Below are 13,985 nucleotides of genomic sequence, written 5' to 3'. Positions count from 1 at the left end.
GGAGGACACCACATAAACTATCCCTGGAATAGGCAGAGCTGAGCTACATGGACCATTGGTCTGATTTACGCAGCTTCCTATATTCCTAGGCATTTTGGACTCCCATCAGCCCCAGCCAACATGTTCAACGACCGGGGGGGGGTGATAGTTGTAGTCCAAAAACACCTGGAGGTTGGAGAAGGCAGCTTAGGAACAAGAATGTTATTTCTCGGTGAAAAACATAAAATACATTGGGGATGGGGAGTGCAAATAGGAGAAATGGAATTGGCCCAAGAAAATGATGAAAACTTTATATCCAGTAATACACACAGTTCCAAAGCCAGTACTTATATCGGAAAGGATTTTTTTCTAGTTAACAGTCAGCGTAAAATTAAACTATGAATGACTCAAGTGAAGGGCTCTTTACTGGTATTTCAGTTTATAATTGTTACATTCTCCATTTCCCCCTTTTCAAATGTTTGGCTACAACATTTCCAAAATCTAAACAATAGCTTTAAAGCAAATACAGTGTCCAGAGTCTTAGATGTGTTGCTATGGTGCGAAAAAATATTTAACTTTGCTAGCAGTTTTTGTTTTGTTTGCTTTTAGCTTGATTTATTTTTGGGATGCTTCTTAATATAATAGTTTAAGGTGATTTGTAAAACTCGAGATGTCAAATACTGCTTTGCTTTGCCTAGCTCTTTAAGCCAAAAAAACTTGAGCATAAGTTCTGCTGGATCAAACCAAAGGTTTATCTGCTATCTTCTTTCCAACAACTTTGGAGAAACCCACAATTTAACCAGTTTGAGTGTGTGCCTAAGTTAATTTTAAAAGTGCCAGATATGTATGGTATAACCAATACTGGGAAAACAGAATATTTCATATTAAGCTAATAGTCTTTCAATCATGCCTAAACCGTCGACTTTGAAAGATCAATTTTCATCTCTCGTTCCAAACTATGTTAAAACTTTAGCCCATACTACATCAAAGTTCATGTTCATATCTGCTACATTGTGCAATAGTATTCCGCTGATGTTGAACCATTTCCTACCCCAAAACAGGCTGAGACTCATTTATTTAACCAGCCAGCCTGTAGCGCCAGTCCGAGGTCATTTTGTCCTACAAAATGGTTTACAAAACACCAAGTATTTGACCTGTTCACATAGACACAGGGGTGCAGTTTTTATAGGCGGTGATGATCAATTCAGGTGCAAATTTGTCTTCTGTAAATCTGCATTAGCTTTATTGGACATTTCTGTGTGGAAGGATTCTGTGAGAATGGCTGCATTCAGATGCCTCATCAAACCAAGACGGTAAAACCCCAAGCATGATTTGTTGCTGTTTTTTAAATCTAAATCTATGTTGTTCTACTTTGCACAAGGTGCCTTTGCCCCCCCCCCCATTCTCTCCTCCAACTGCAGCCCCTCACACCATATCCCAGGACTTTCCAGAAGGTTTCTGGACCCTCAGGAGAGGCATTTGAGGCATTGGGGGTGGGGCAACAGGAGTCTTTGGTAGAGAGATGGTGCAAAAGCCCTGTTGTGAGAACAGACTTCTGCAATCATACCTTTAATCCCGAACGTCTTGCAAGTCAAATGTTTTGGCTCCCGAATGCCACAATCCTGGAAGTGAGTGTTCCGGTTTGCAAATGTTACCAGTATTTGGAACCCAAACGTCTGCCGTGGCTTGATTTCCGAATGTTTTGGAAGTCAAACTGACTTCTGGAACGGATTCCGTTCGACTTCCGATGTACAACTGTAATGGGAGTAATCACATAAAAAACTGGTTGCTATAGACATATCTGGTACTTAGGAATTAATTGTGAATGAAGTAGAGGCAAAAGATACTCTTGGTGTGTATTTGTTTAAAATAATTGTATTTTTTATAAAGTTACTTTTACAAAAATAAATTTTATAAATAGCAAAGAATTTACAAACTATGTGTGTTAAAATCATATAAAATAATAGAAACCTAGCCGCTAACAACAAATAATACCAATCTTTGCAGTATTATTTCCTTAGAAAAATAATTTATGCCCTGAGTTTAACATCCCAATTATAAAGCTTCTGTCCAGGAGGCACATGGTTTCAAATGGACTATGAAATAAGCATGTCTTTAACAATCCTGTGATGCTATTAACTGTCAGGCTCTGAGCAGACATTAGGAGATACACAAACAGTAGTGGCTGTTAGAAACTTTCACTGGTGTGTAATTCATGAAGGATAGTATCAGTGACAGGTTTACAGGGGTCCATGCTGTTAAATACTTGGGTTCACTGTCAGGATGATTCCCATAAGCGCTACTGGTAGGTCCTAGTATTTGTTCAGCAATTCACTCTTATCAACACTGAACTATTTCTAGTTTTACATTTACTTTTAAAATGACACTTAGAAATACCAACTCCCGCCTGATTGACACTGCAGTACCCCTTACATGAAGGTTTGTTTATATGTAATGATTCTTTGGACAGATTTACAAGTGTCTGTGGAGTTTTAAAAGACAATTTGCCCAACAGGCATTAAGCGAGAGACACTCAGCTTTGTAAATATTTTAGTTTGTTTGGGGATTTTTTCCCCCAGGTTGAGCCAAATACCCCATTAAATCTGTAGAGAGTGGCAAACTGCTAATCAGAAGCTCAAGCTATGTTTGAACATTTTGCTAATGATTTCTAAGCTTTGCCGTGGGAACCACAATATACATCTAACAGTACGCAAGTTGAGGAATTTTAAGGAATGCCTCTCATTACATTCCATACACATTTTGCAGTATAGATAATTTTAATACTCGTTTTAAGGTTGATGCAGCCGACACACGGCAGGCATCCAGAAAATCTATTTTAAAATGTACCGAAGCAAACGATTACATAAAGCTGCTTGCACGTGATGCTAAAACTGGTTGCATTTGATACTAAATTGGAACGGGGTCTCTCTTAAGAAGCCCCATCACTCTTATATGTTGAAATGCAAAGCTGCTGTTCTGACTGCTAAACATTTGGTAATGCCAAATGTATGAGAATCAGTCGGTCCTGTCTAAAGGCCTTTCAGGTTCCATGCAGCTCTGCCAAAAGAATTTGATGGAATCCTACCTCCAGATTGTGTCAGTCCAAGGGAACATCTCTTCCTACTGTAACTAACCCTGTGTTCTGTGTTGAGGCAGCTGCAGCTATTGGTACAAGGTCTTCAGGCAAACTTCTTCATGGGCAAACTGTGCTGGAACACAGGACAGAGAAGAAAGGGTGCACATTGGGGAAGGAAGGGGAGAGAATTCGCCCCATGTGCTAAGGTCTGCTAAAGGGCTCTATTTTTGTAATGCACTATTTGAATATTGCAGTCCACTACAAAGGGAATTCAGTTTGATTCACTAGCAGTTGTCATGCCCACCTCAAGGTTCTTTGGGCCATGGTTTGTTGAGTGAGCTTTGAAGCACCCCTATTTGACGGCGAGTCGTATTTTCTTTATTATATACACAAGCCAGTATTCAGGAAGGATATCCTTCGTGAACTGGTGATCCACACTAGTGTAGCAACCAACCTCATGAAACAAGCTTCAATTTCAGTGTCCCATTTACACCGCTGTCTCTTTCTTTAACTCTCCAGGCCTCTTGGCTGCTACTCTTTGCTACAGCATCGTCCTGCTAAAGTCATTCGAACCTCTCCAGAGAAAAAGTTGCATTTTCAAGTTGGATTCTTAATCCTCAGATCTGCCCTTAGCCATAATTCCTTAGCCATCATTCCAGTGTGGCACAGGATGAGGAACGACTGTTTACTACAGTACATTTCATTATCAAGGGAGAAGACTGGAAAGGAACATGAAGAGTCATTAGCAGAAACAGTTCCTTCCAGACCTCTCTAAGAGTCCATCAAGGAAGTCATTTCATGCCTGTATTCAGGTTTTTTTTGTTTTTTTTTTGTTTTTTAAGAATCCAGTCTCCTTTAGAACCTTCCTTATCTTCAGTTTAAACAAAACAGTCACCCCACTTCTCAATAAAACTGACTAGGATAAATATAAGTATGCACCTTTACATTGAACATGCATGCTTCTTTCCCTTCCTGAATGACAGCATATTCCAGTCCCCTTCTTTAGCTGCTGTGATTTGACCAACACCCGCAGCAAGGGAGGTAAGACATCTCTGCCCGACTTCCTCATTTTAAAGCATTTTGGTATGAGGAAGAGAGCTTTGCACCAAGACTTACATGGCTGAAAGAAAAAAAGAAATGATATATTTCACATTAATGCTTAGTCAGGGGCAGGTGCTAGGAGCAGGTCAGTTATAACTCATACGGCATCAGTGAAGTTAAGTCTTTATTCAAAGAAACGAACAGCACAGGAGGGCCAGGCCTAGTGAGCACAGCAACACCTTTGAATGAGATAGTTGTGAAGACCGAAGGTCCCTGCCTTCACACAGTTGTCTAAGCCTCCTCTCCCCCGGGTTGTTCCCAAGCAGTCTGAGACCCCATTGACGCATCTGTCTCTGCTCTGACCTCTTCATACCTCGGCTGGTCCTAGAAGACCTACAGGGAGGAGACCTGGTCGCAGCAGGAGAAGGAGACCCCTTGGCTTCTTGAGCAGCCTGCTAATCTCGGCCTTTTGGGCCCACTCCTCTCCAGCCTCCACTTCTGCCTCTTATTATGGACTTCTCTCTGCCACAGCCTCTTCCTGCTTATAAAACCCTATTACCTCTTCAGTTTCTGACACCACCTCCCATTTCCTCTTCTCCCTCTGACCACTCATCATCATCCAACCAACAATCCCCATTTCTGAGCCTTCTTCCCTTGGGAGTTCCCCAGCTAGTCCTCCCACCACCACTCCTCTCCATCCAGCCAGTTCCTGAACCAATATATTCTAAAATAAACTATATTTATTTTATAAGGCTACCTTTCAAGTAAGCATGTTTAGTATTGCAGCTTTATTTTAATTTCCAGTATGTAGTTTAGTTTTGATTTCCATTCAAGTAACAATAAAATTATCTTCCTTGAAATAACAGTAGGGATCTAGCAGTGAAGGGAAAGGGCAAGTTACTTGTCTGGGGAGATACTGCCTGCCTTTCCTGCCCACTCCCTACACCATCCAGGATTTCCAGTCCCATCTTGAACTGGGCTGCATGCTTTGGACATTTTCTCCATTACTGATAGATTCTGCTGCTCCCAGACTGTAAAGAAAAGAACTTGCTCAAGGACAAAGGATTTCCTTGCCTGATACTACACCATGTTGCTACTTAGCAAGTCTCCATGAAATTAAGACTGTCAGTTCTTTAAATATTCCATATTGATATACATATGTTTGCTTCCATTAATATTTTAAACTAGCGAATAAAAATGTGCAGTGCATTCTGTAGTGAATCCCACACAAAAATATAGAAAAGTATCATTAGATACCTTTGAAATCGTTGGAAATTATTTCTGAGTAAATATGAATGGAATCATGTAAGCTATAAAACCCACATCAATGAATTTAATAGTCGAATTTGATATATGAACATTTAATTTGCCGATTGGAAGCTCAGCAGTTCGAATCTGCAGGACAGGGTGATCTCCTGTTGCTCTGTCCCAGCTTCTGCCAACCTAGCAGTTTGAAAGCATACAAGTGCAATTAGATAAATGCAGTGGGAAGTGCAGTGGGAAGGTAAACAGCTTTTCTGTGCGCTCTGGTTTCCATCACGGTGTTCTGTTGCGCCAGAAGTGGTTTAGTCATGCTGGCCACATGACACGGAAAGTTGTCTGTGGACAAACGCCGGCTCCCTTGGCCTGAAAGCGAGATGAGCACTGCACCTCAGTCACCTTTGACTGGATTTAACCGTCCAGGGGTCCTTTACCTTTACCTTCGTTGTCTTTAGTTTACTTGGAAACTTTGATTTGTAGGTTGTGGCATTAGTTTTACTATTTTTAAGTTCTGGGGTCAGACTGAAAGGTGAGAAGCTTTTCTCTCTTCAGATATATTCTTCAGGAAGCTGCATTCTTTTTTTCTCCCATTTTATCATGCTCTGTTGTAAGCATTGGTGGCTGCCAAGTCAACAGTTAAGAAAATAGCACTGTGAAGTGTTTTGGGACAAGCACAGGCCCTACTGTTTATATTCTTCTTTAATTGTTTATTTTTAAATGAATTATATTCCATTTTTAAGGATACCGAATTTAAACTTGGAATGCCTTTTCTGCAACACTAAGTGGCAGAAAGATCAATTTTACATAATACTGAAGGGGGGTATTTTGTAGGGGAAGTGTTGTGTTTTTCCAAAAAGAGCTATTTTAGTCTTCGTTGGTTGGGAGGTTTTTGCTAAATGTTTCTGGTGGTCCACGTGTATTGCGTGCTCTGATTGGAGTTCTTCTGCACCAGCTTGTAAAAACACGTTGATATGTCATGGATTTGTTTGAAACTTTATGTTTGTTAAGATCCTTGTGATCCTCTTTCTTCTACCAAAACTACTTCTCTGCCTAACTCCCATAAATAGGTGGCCTTGTGTCCCACCAAGGGGCAGGGTTCTTTTGGGGTCTGGATCCAATGAACACACCAATGGAAGAAGAACAAATATGCTTTTATTTCTAGATACAATCAGCAGCAGACAAATGTAGCATACCTGATAAAAGCCCAAGCAGAATCTCCCCTTCTGCCGCCCGGGGCCCCAAAGGAGCGGCGAGAGAGACCCCCTATGCCAGGAAACCCACAGCACCCGGTACCTGGTCTGTGGCGAAGCCCAATCGGTCCCCTCCATTCCTTCGTTTATATAGTTAACTTAATAGGTTTGATTGATTCCACCTGGCTATCAGGTGCCATTCCCAACTGGTCAGGCACCTGGGTGTGGCTTGGCTAAGATCTTTGGCAGCTAAAGGTGTTCACAACTAATTGTATCTTCCTCACCAACAACTTATTACAGCTGGACATCTTCCTTTCGGCATGTACCATAGATAAGCATTACTTTGCTAATTTCAAGACTGAGGATGGAAAAGGGAGGAGGATATGCCACCTGACTCCTCATGACTACAAAGATCTTCCGCGAGTTTCCACTGCACCTTGTGTCCTGCTTTACAGGGGACATCTATTTGAAGGGCTGTTTGGTCCAAGTCTGGTTTAATGATAAAGAACCATAAGGCAAAGTAGGAATTTTGACATTGCCCATCAACAATTATCACCTAAATCAGCAGTTTGAGCAGATACACAATTCACAGTCTTCCCAAGGGTCATATGTACTATATTTCTATTTAAATTAAATAATTATGCTGATGTATTTATATCTCTGATATAAAAACAAAAGTTAGCACATGCAGATATTGTGCAATTGTGTGCCCTCTTTTGTTTTCTGAACGTTTCCCACTGGTGTAGTTCCCCCCCCCCTGCATAAGCGGGCCACCCTATCTTTATGCATGCCTTTGTCACTTCATACATACTTCATAGATAGGATGTCCACTTATGCTTCATCAGAAAAGAGGAAACGTATGCACTGTCTTCAGCTGTGGCAACTGCAGTGCATCTGAGATAAGGCCAATAGCTTTCCCTACGTGCCAAGCTGCCATGGTGGCACAGGAAATAGGTTTGGCACAAAGAGTAAGGGTCCTCTGCCCCATTGCTTGTTGCCAGTTTGAGAAAACACAGGATATCACTTAATATTTGCATATCTTTCCCTTCAGTGCATGTACCGGACACACTCTCTATATGAAGTTGGAATTTGCTAGAGTAGAAGAAATCCTTTTTGGGTTCATGGCGACCCAAAGCAATAAAAGCAAGTCCACCTCAAATTCTTACTAAATAATTGCACCGATTTCCCCGTTATATAATAACTTACAGCCACTATGCAGAGTACATGGAATAGCAGGGTTTTTTAAAAGCTGTCAAGAAAATACGACTTGAACATCCCATGAGTGGGTGTTATTAGATCTCCTGGTTTACAAACTCCGCCTAATCCCCTCCATTTTCAAAAGTCACTGCACAGATTGTAACTGTGCCATTCCCTTAGGTAATTATAGGTAGTAATGAGTATGGGGAGTTGTTAACTGAAAATCACATAACTCTGAAAAATATATTAAGTTACACATATTTAAAGCTCTTATCCAGGCATTTATCACTCTCTTTCAGTTCTTTTCTCACATTACTGCCTATATAACCAGTGATAAGTGCCTATCTGCCATTTATCTAGGTATTCTTTCCATTTATTAGAACTAAGTAAAATAAATATTAACTGGATTATCACTGACTTACAAGAAACTACTAAGTTCTATGCATGTCTTCGTTGTCTTTTAAGCATATACTGCTGCAAGAGAATTTACAATGTGGTATGAAAGTATTCTCATTACATGCAAGTAAGCATTGATGCATCATCACCTCATTTACAAATCATTTATATCGCCAATAGGCTATAACATTTTCCCTCTTATTTAATTGTTTTTCTTTAAATCCCCACACCATATCTCCCTTAAATTGCCACTCTTCACATATAATTCAATTATCAACAAGATAATTCAATTATTACGAAGTGCAAATCAATTAATCTGCTGTTTTCTCTTCAGATGTGTGTAGTAGACTAGTGTTTAACCCTAAGAACATATAGAACATATAGAAATAATGTCAGTGTAAGTCAACTGGCCCCATTTCCAAAAATATGACTATGGGACCAAGATGCGAGACTGTAAATTACCTTGCTTACTTCTCTGTTTGTAAATCATCGGGGGGGGGGGGAATAAACAGTCTGCTCCTTAGATGTTTACTCAGAAGTAAGCGCCACTGAGTTCATTGGGTCTAAGTGAGTGAGTGTAGGATTGCAGCCAGGATCTCAGTAATCACAGAAGCAATATAATCATAACTCCCAAATGTTTCAAAATGCCTTCTTAGTATAAAGCTTGAGCCATCTGGGTTGTTTTACTAAACTATTCGTTGAATCATGTAGACACCTCTAAAATAAGGCACATTGTTGAGTTTTTAGTGTCTTTTTGTGCTGCACTTTAATATAGGTGATGAGGGCTAATTTGGGGGTGGTTAATACACAACGAATCCTGTTTCATGACATGGGAGCCGACTGTGATTTTGAAGCTAACCATAATCTAAGATATTCCCCGTTGAGAATGACATTTTTTAAAAACAGATATTTTAATGACTAAGAATGCAGCCAATGTGGATCAGCAGAATCACTATCTTTAAAAACCATTTTTTTCATTAAAGAATTCAAATAATACTTCTACTGTTCTGATAGGAGACAGTTCTTGCATTCATGCTCTTGTTTGTTTCTACAATAAAAGGCACAGTATGAAATAGCCATTGGGTTTTTGAATGTTTGAGAATACTTGAATGTTATTTTAGTTGGTTAAAAGGTTTTATTAAAAGGTAACACTGAACTTGTCGTTGCAGTTTGTGAAAAACAGATGAAAGTGGTTTTCAGAGACTCACCAGAAGAACATCTCCAGCCCTTTAAAGATAAAATGGAAGCCTTTTTCCTGGAAGGTAAGTGCTTTCCAAAAAAAACTGTTTGTTTTATATGTGTTCTCATGCTTTATACAGCCATATGAGGGTTCTGTTCTTAATAATGATTCAGACTAGCACCAAATGCTGGTGTCCATTTCTTCATACAGATAGGGAAGGGAGACATTTTCAGATGGTACTATAGCAATTATACGAATGGTCTCTTAGCTTCCTTAATTTTACTTACCTGCAAAGGACAAAGACACTATATAACTCAGAAAATACTTTGCCAACATGTTACCCTCCAGATGTTTTAAACTACAATTCTCATTAGTCTCAGCCAGCCGTTAAATTGTACTCTCCTCCTACCGTAACACACACACCTCACAACCTTTAAGGTCAATCATGTCCTGCACAAAATTGCCTCCTTGAAGGCAATTTTGCTGGCTGAAGGGAAATACAAGATGGCGTTCCCCTATCATTTCACCTATGGAAGTTGGTCAGACAAATGAATCCTACACTGGTTACAGAACAGCACCCTGTGCTGCACTTAACAGCTTATTCATTCATTCATTCATTCATTCATTCATTTCTAACCCACCTCATAGTATGATCTCATAGTAAAATAAGAGCTCAGCGTATAAAACCAAAAGCTTAGGACCAACAGGTTAGGCCATATACCACTCACAGTCTTCCAACACCTTGCTGCCACTCATTGTGCTCTGTGATCTGCTGCCTGGGGTAGCCTCCTCATTCTGCCTAATGTTGGGCTGACTCTGAAAGCTGAAACTGTGGGGGCATGGGTCAGGGCTTGTGTCAGCCATGGAGCCAAATTGATGAAGCAGACTACCCAGCAAGACTCTTCTGTGCCAATCTCTACTAACATTTTAATCTCTCATATTTTGTGTAAGTAATTCATTGACTGGTTTTGATTTTAACCATTGCTTCAGAATGGCTTACAATCCATAAAAAAATATTAAAACAAGAAACAGTAAAACAAAGCTGACAAGATGACAACAAAACACACTTCATGGAGCAGATTAAAATCAAAATTAGCCAGTGTTTAAGAAGCCATGGAAAATAAAATGGTTTTTACCTGGTGCTAAAATACATGAGAAGGTGGCAGGTGAATCTCAATGGAAGAGAATGTTGTGGAGAAAAAGTGCCACAGCTAAAAAGTCCTATTGGTTACCGCTCAGCTAACTGCAAGTAGTGGGGGCACATGAATAAAAGTATTCAATACAGATCTTAACACATGGGCAGAAACATGTGGGAGAAAATTATCCCTCAGAGACTAAGTTGTCAGGGACTTTAAAGGTAAGCACAGGACTTGGAATAGTGCTCAGAAACAGACCACTGCTCCAGACTTGCAGGATATGTTTGCTTGTGCCAGTCCTATTGGGGACAGACCCAAGGGTGGGAAGAAGGCTGCTCCTCATGGGTCCTTCACAGGGAGCGACTTTCTTCCCAGCATCATTAATATTTTGCCCCTACACATCTTAAATTCAGTGCTTGAAATATAATATGGCAACCTAACTCTGTTGCATTGCTTGTGGCCCATTTTGAGAAGCTATGGCGGCCAAAATGGTGTCTATTCTGACAAAGTTATCAGCTCAGTAAGCCAGCAGTTGTTCTCTAGCTCAGAGCAGGGGAAGAAACTGGGAGCTATAAAAACTCACCTCTCATTTCAGGTGTGCCTCTGTGAGCCCCTGAAGTTCATTTCAAAGCCTTCCTCAGAAGAACTCTGCTAGTGTCCCTAGCCATTGCTGTTTTGTGCCACATAATGTGGCAGCAAATTCCATACGTTTATTTTGTGGAGTATTTTCCCATATCTAGCTATCCTAAATCTACTACCTATCAATTTCTATTATTGAGCAGACAACAAGTCCTCTCTGTCCACTTTCTTCATAGCGTTTTGACTGCTGTTTTTGCTCCCTGTTCAGGTCTGTGATAACTTTTTCTTTAGACATGGCAACCAGCACTGTACACAGTATCCCAAAGGCTACATAACCCTAGTATGGATTTTGCATTTTGCCAGTGCTGCTGCACATCAAGGATTTTAAATCGGTTACACCAGGACCTCTTTCCTGGTTAGTCACTGCCAGTTAAGACCTCCATCAGTTTCCCTGTGATTCTTCAGCCCCAGTGTATTACCTTACACTTTAGTCACCTTGTACCTCATTTATCATTTGATGCCCCTTCTTCCATAAAAAGTAAAAAATTGTTTCTATTTAAGTCAATAGCATTAATGCATGCTCCTTTTTTCTGGACTGCACTTTTGAGTATCACAAACTACAATTAGGAACACAGATCTCCTATTGTCACAGCAGTTCTACGAGACTCTTGTAAGGGAAAGCAGAGCTAATTGTGACTTGCGGTGCCTATTCAAGGAAATTGATATTCCCAAGCGGGCAGTATCTCCAAAAAAAAGTCTTCAGCAATTTACTGCCAAATGCCTGAGAAATCGCATGCATGGTGGCACAGTTTGATTATGTGAGTGGCTAGTCTTACAATTTCATTTTTCTTCCACAAGCATGGCTGTGTAGGAGACCTGAAACTTTAGCTTTATAATCTTCCCAAATTCAAATAATTTTGAAACAAAGTATATTGCACTCTGTATTGAGTAAGATCTACTCCCATGTAAATGTGCAGTGGGTTACAACCCTAGACTATAAACATCTCACCATAGGTTCCTGCCCCTCACTAATGATACATTTCTAGAAAATGTAATACATATATTAAGCTTCCCCATAAACTTAGCAGGGTTCCTGCAAGGAAAGGCCTCCACAGTAGGACTGTTTCAGTCACAGGTATGTCTGTTCTGGTGGTCTTTTCATCTCATTTAATTAGCAGTTTATATTTATGGCTCTAGCAGTAAGTGAGCTTGAGAAAGCGCTGTGTATATGTGCACATTAACACCAGCAGTCTCGCACACTTTGATATATATTGCCTTCCACTAAACTCTGAGCCAGCCTTCTGTTCAAATTAAGCAACCCTAAATAATCAAAAAAAAGCATATGGGAAAAACCTACCTCCAGTTGTTAATAATTTCCCAGCTTTTTCTACAGATAAACATCTCCCTGCAATCAAAACAAAATAAAATATTAAAAAAAAATCCTTCCAGTAGCACCTTAGAGACCAACTAAGTTTGTTCTTGGTATGAGCTTTCGTGTGCATGCACACTTCTTCAGATACTCTCCCCACAATGTATTCTATGATATGCGAGGTTTGCTTAAAAGGGACTGTCATGCTGAAATTATTCAGGAGCCTGGGGCAAAATAGATGTTACACCACTTTAGAGAAAATAGCAGGTTTGGGGGCCCTAGGAATGGGGTAGGAATAAATAGAGAGTGCCCCCACTCTCTAGTCCTGATCAGGATTGGGGCCCTTGCACCCGCTCTTTACAACCATTCATGCAATTGTTAATTGCATGGATGTTGTCATGTCTATCGCCCCAGGAAACATAATAGAATCATGGTTCTCTTGATTTTGACAATGCTGAAGTTGGAAAATGATGAACCCCCTCAAATTGTTCACTTATGCAGGAGACTCCTGCTTCCGTGTATTACTAGCCTATGCCTAGAAATGTGTGCATTGATGGACAATACTACATTCATCTTAAAATTGTTTCTCAGAATTTCAGCTCAGCTCTGTGGTTTGCTGAGAATAGCATAGTGTTGACTGAATACAGTACTTGTTTTAAGTCTAGCAACAAAGTTTTCAGCTCTGCACCTCCAGTCCCTGAAGCAAAAGTAGCAAATGTACCTTCCAGATGCTGTGGGACTCCAGCTCCCATTTTCCCCACCCAACCAGACCAGTGGTTAGGGATTGTGGGAATTGTAGTCCAGCAGGATCTGCAGAGCACCATGTTGGTCACGCCTCCCTTAAAGGCTGTGTAATCCCTTCCACTAGTGCAGCGGTTTACAGCTTTACTGATTGTTGTTTAAGTGTCTGTCTTCCTGCGAGCAGGATACCTTCTCTGTAGTAATAAGGCTAAATAACTTACCTAGTAAAGGCTTATGCAGACCACCCATTCCCAGTACTTTAGCTATTGTTAAGGGATTGGAAGAAGAAGAAGAAGAAGAAGAAGAAGAAGAAGAAGAAGAAGAAGAAGAAGAAGAAGAAGAAGAGTTTGGATTTGATATCCCGCTTTTCACTACCCGAAGGAGTCTCAAAGCGGCTAACATTCTCCTTTCCCTTCCTCCCCCACAACAAACACTCTGTGGGGTGAGTGGGGCTGAGAGACTTCAGAGAAGTGTGACTAGCCCAAGGTCACCCAGCAGCTGCATGTGGAGGAGTGGAGACACGAACCCGGTTCCCCAGATTACGAGTCTACTGCTCTTAACCACTACACCACACTGGCTCTTGGAAGTGTTTCATTTGCGCAGGCTGTACATGAGGCAGAAAATCTTGCTATTTTGTTGGTTCTGCTGGTGTGCAGGTATTTTTTTTTAAGAGCAAAAGTACATTTTTTTAAAAAAATCATCTTTATAATAGTCGAGAAATGATAATTTCTGGAAAAATCAACTATTACTTTTGACAACCTGAGTAAGGAAAATAATTCTTAACTCTCCCCTGCCCCAGCCCTAAATGAAGTATCCCATAATAGTCTGATGATATGTTTCT

At 40.4% G+C, this 13,985-nt stretch overlaps 1 protein-coding gene across 3 annotated transcripts in view; it reads left to right on the top strand.

The window, feature by feature from the left end:
- FMN1 (formin 1) overlaps nt 1–13,985 on the top strand; it is a 136,134-nt gene that overhangs the window by 97,443 nt on the left and 24,706 nt on the right. For all 3 annotated transcript variants that reach the window (XM_033144837.1, XM_033144827.1, XM_033144818.1), the window contains one exon: nt 9,309–9,401. In XM_033144837.1, the coding sequence (XP_033000728.1) occupies nt 9,309–9,401 (93 nt within the window). The remainder of the gene's footprint in view (nt 1–9,308; nt 9,402–13,985) is intronic.

This window comes from Lacerta agilis, chromosome 1 (genome assembly GCF_009819535.1).
Source record: "Lacerta agilis isolate rLacAgi1 chromosome 1, rLacAgi1.pri, whole genome shotgun sequence".
NCBI lineage: Eukaryota > Metazoa > Chordata > Lepidosauria > Squamata > Lacertidae > Lacerta > Lacerta agilis.
Note: the sequence above shows the minus strand (reverse complement) of the source record. Positions and strands in the feature narration are given on the sequence as shown.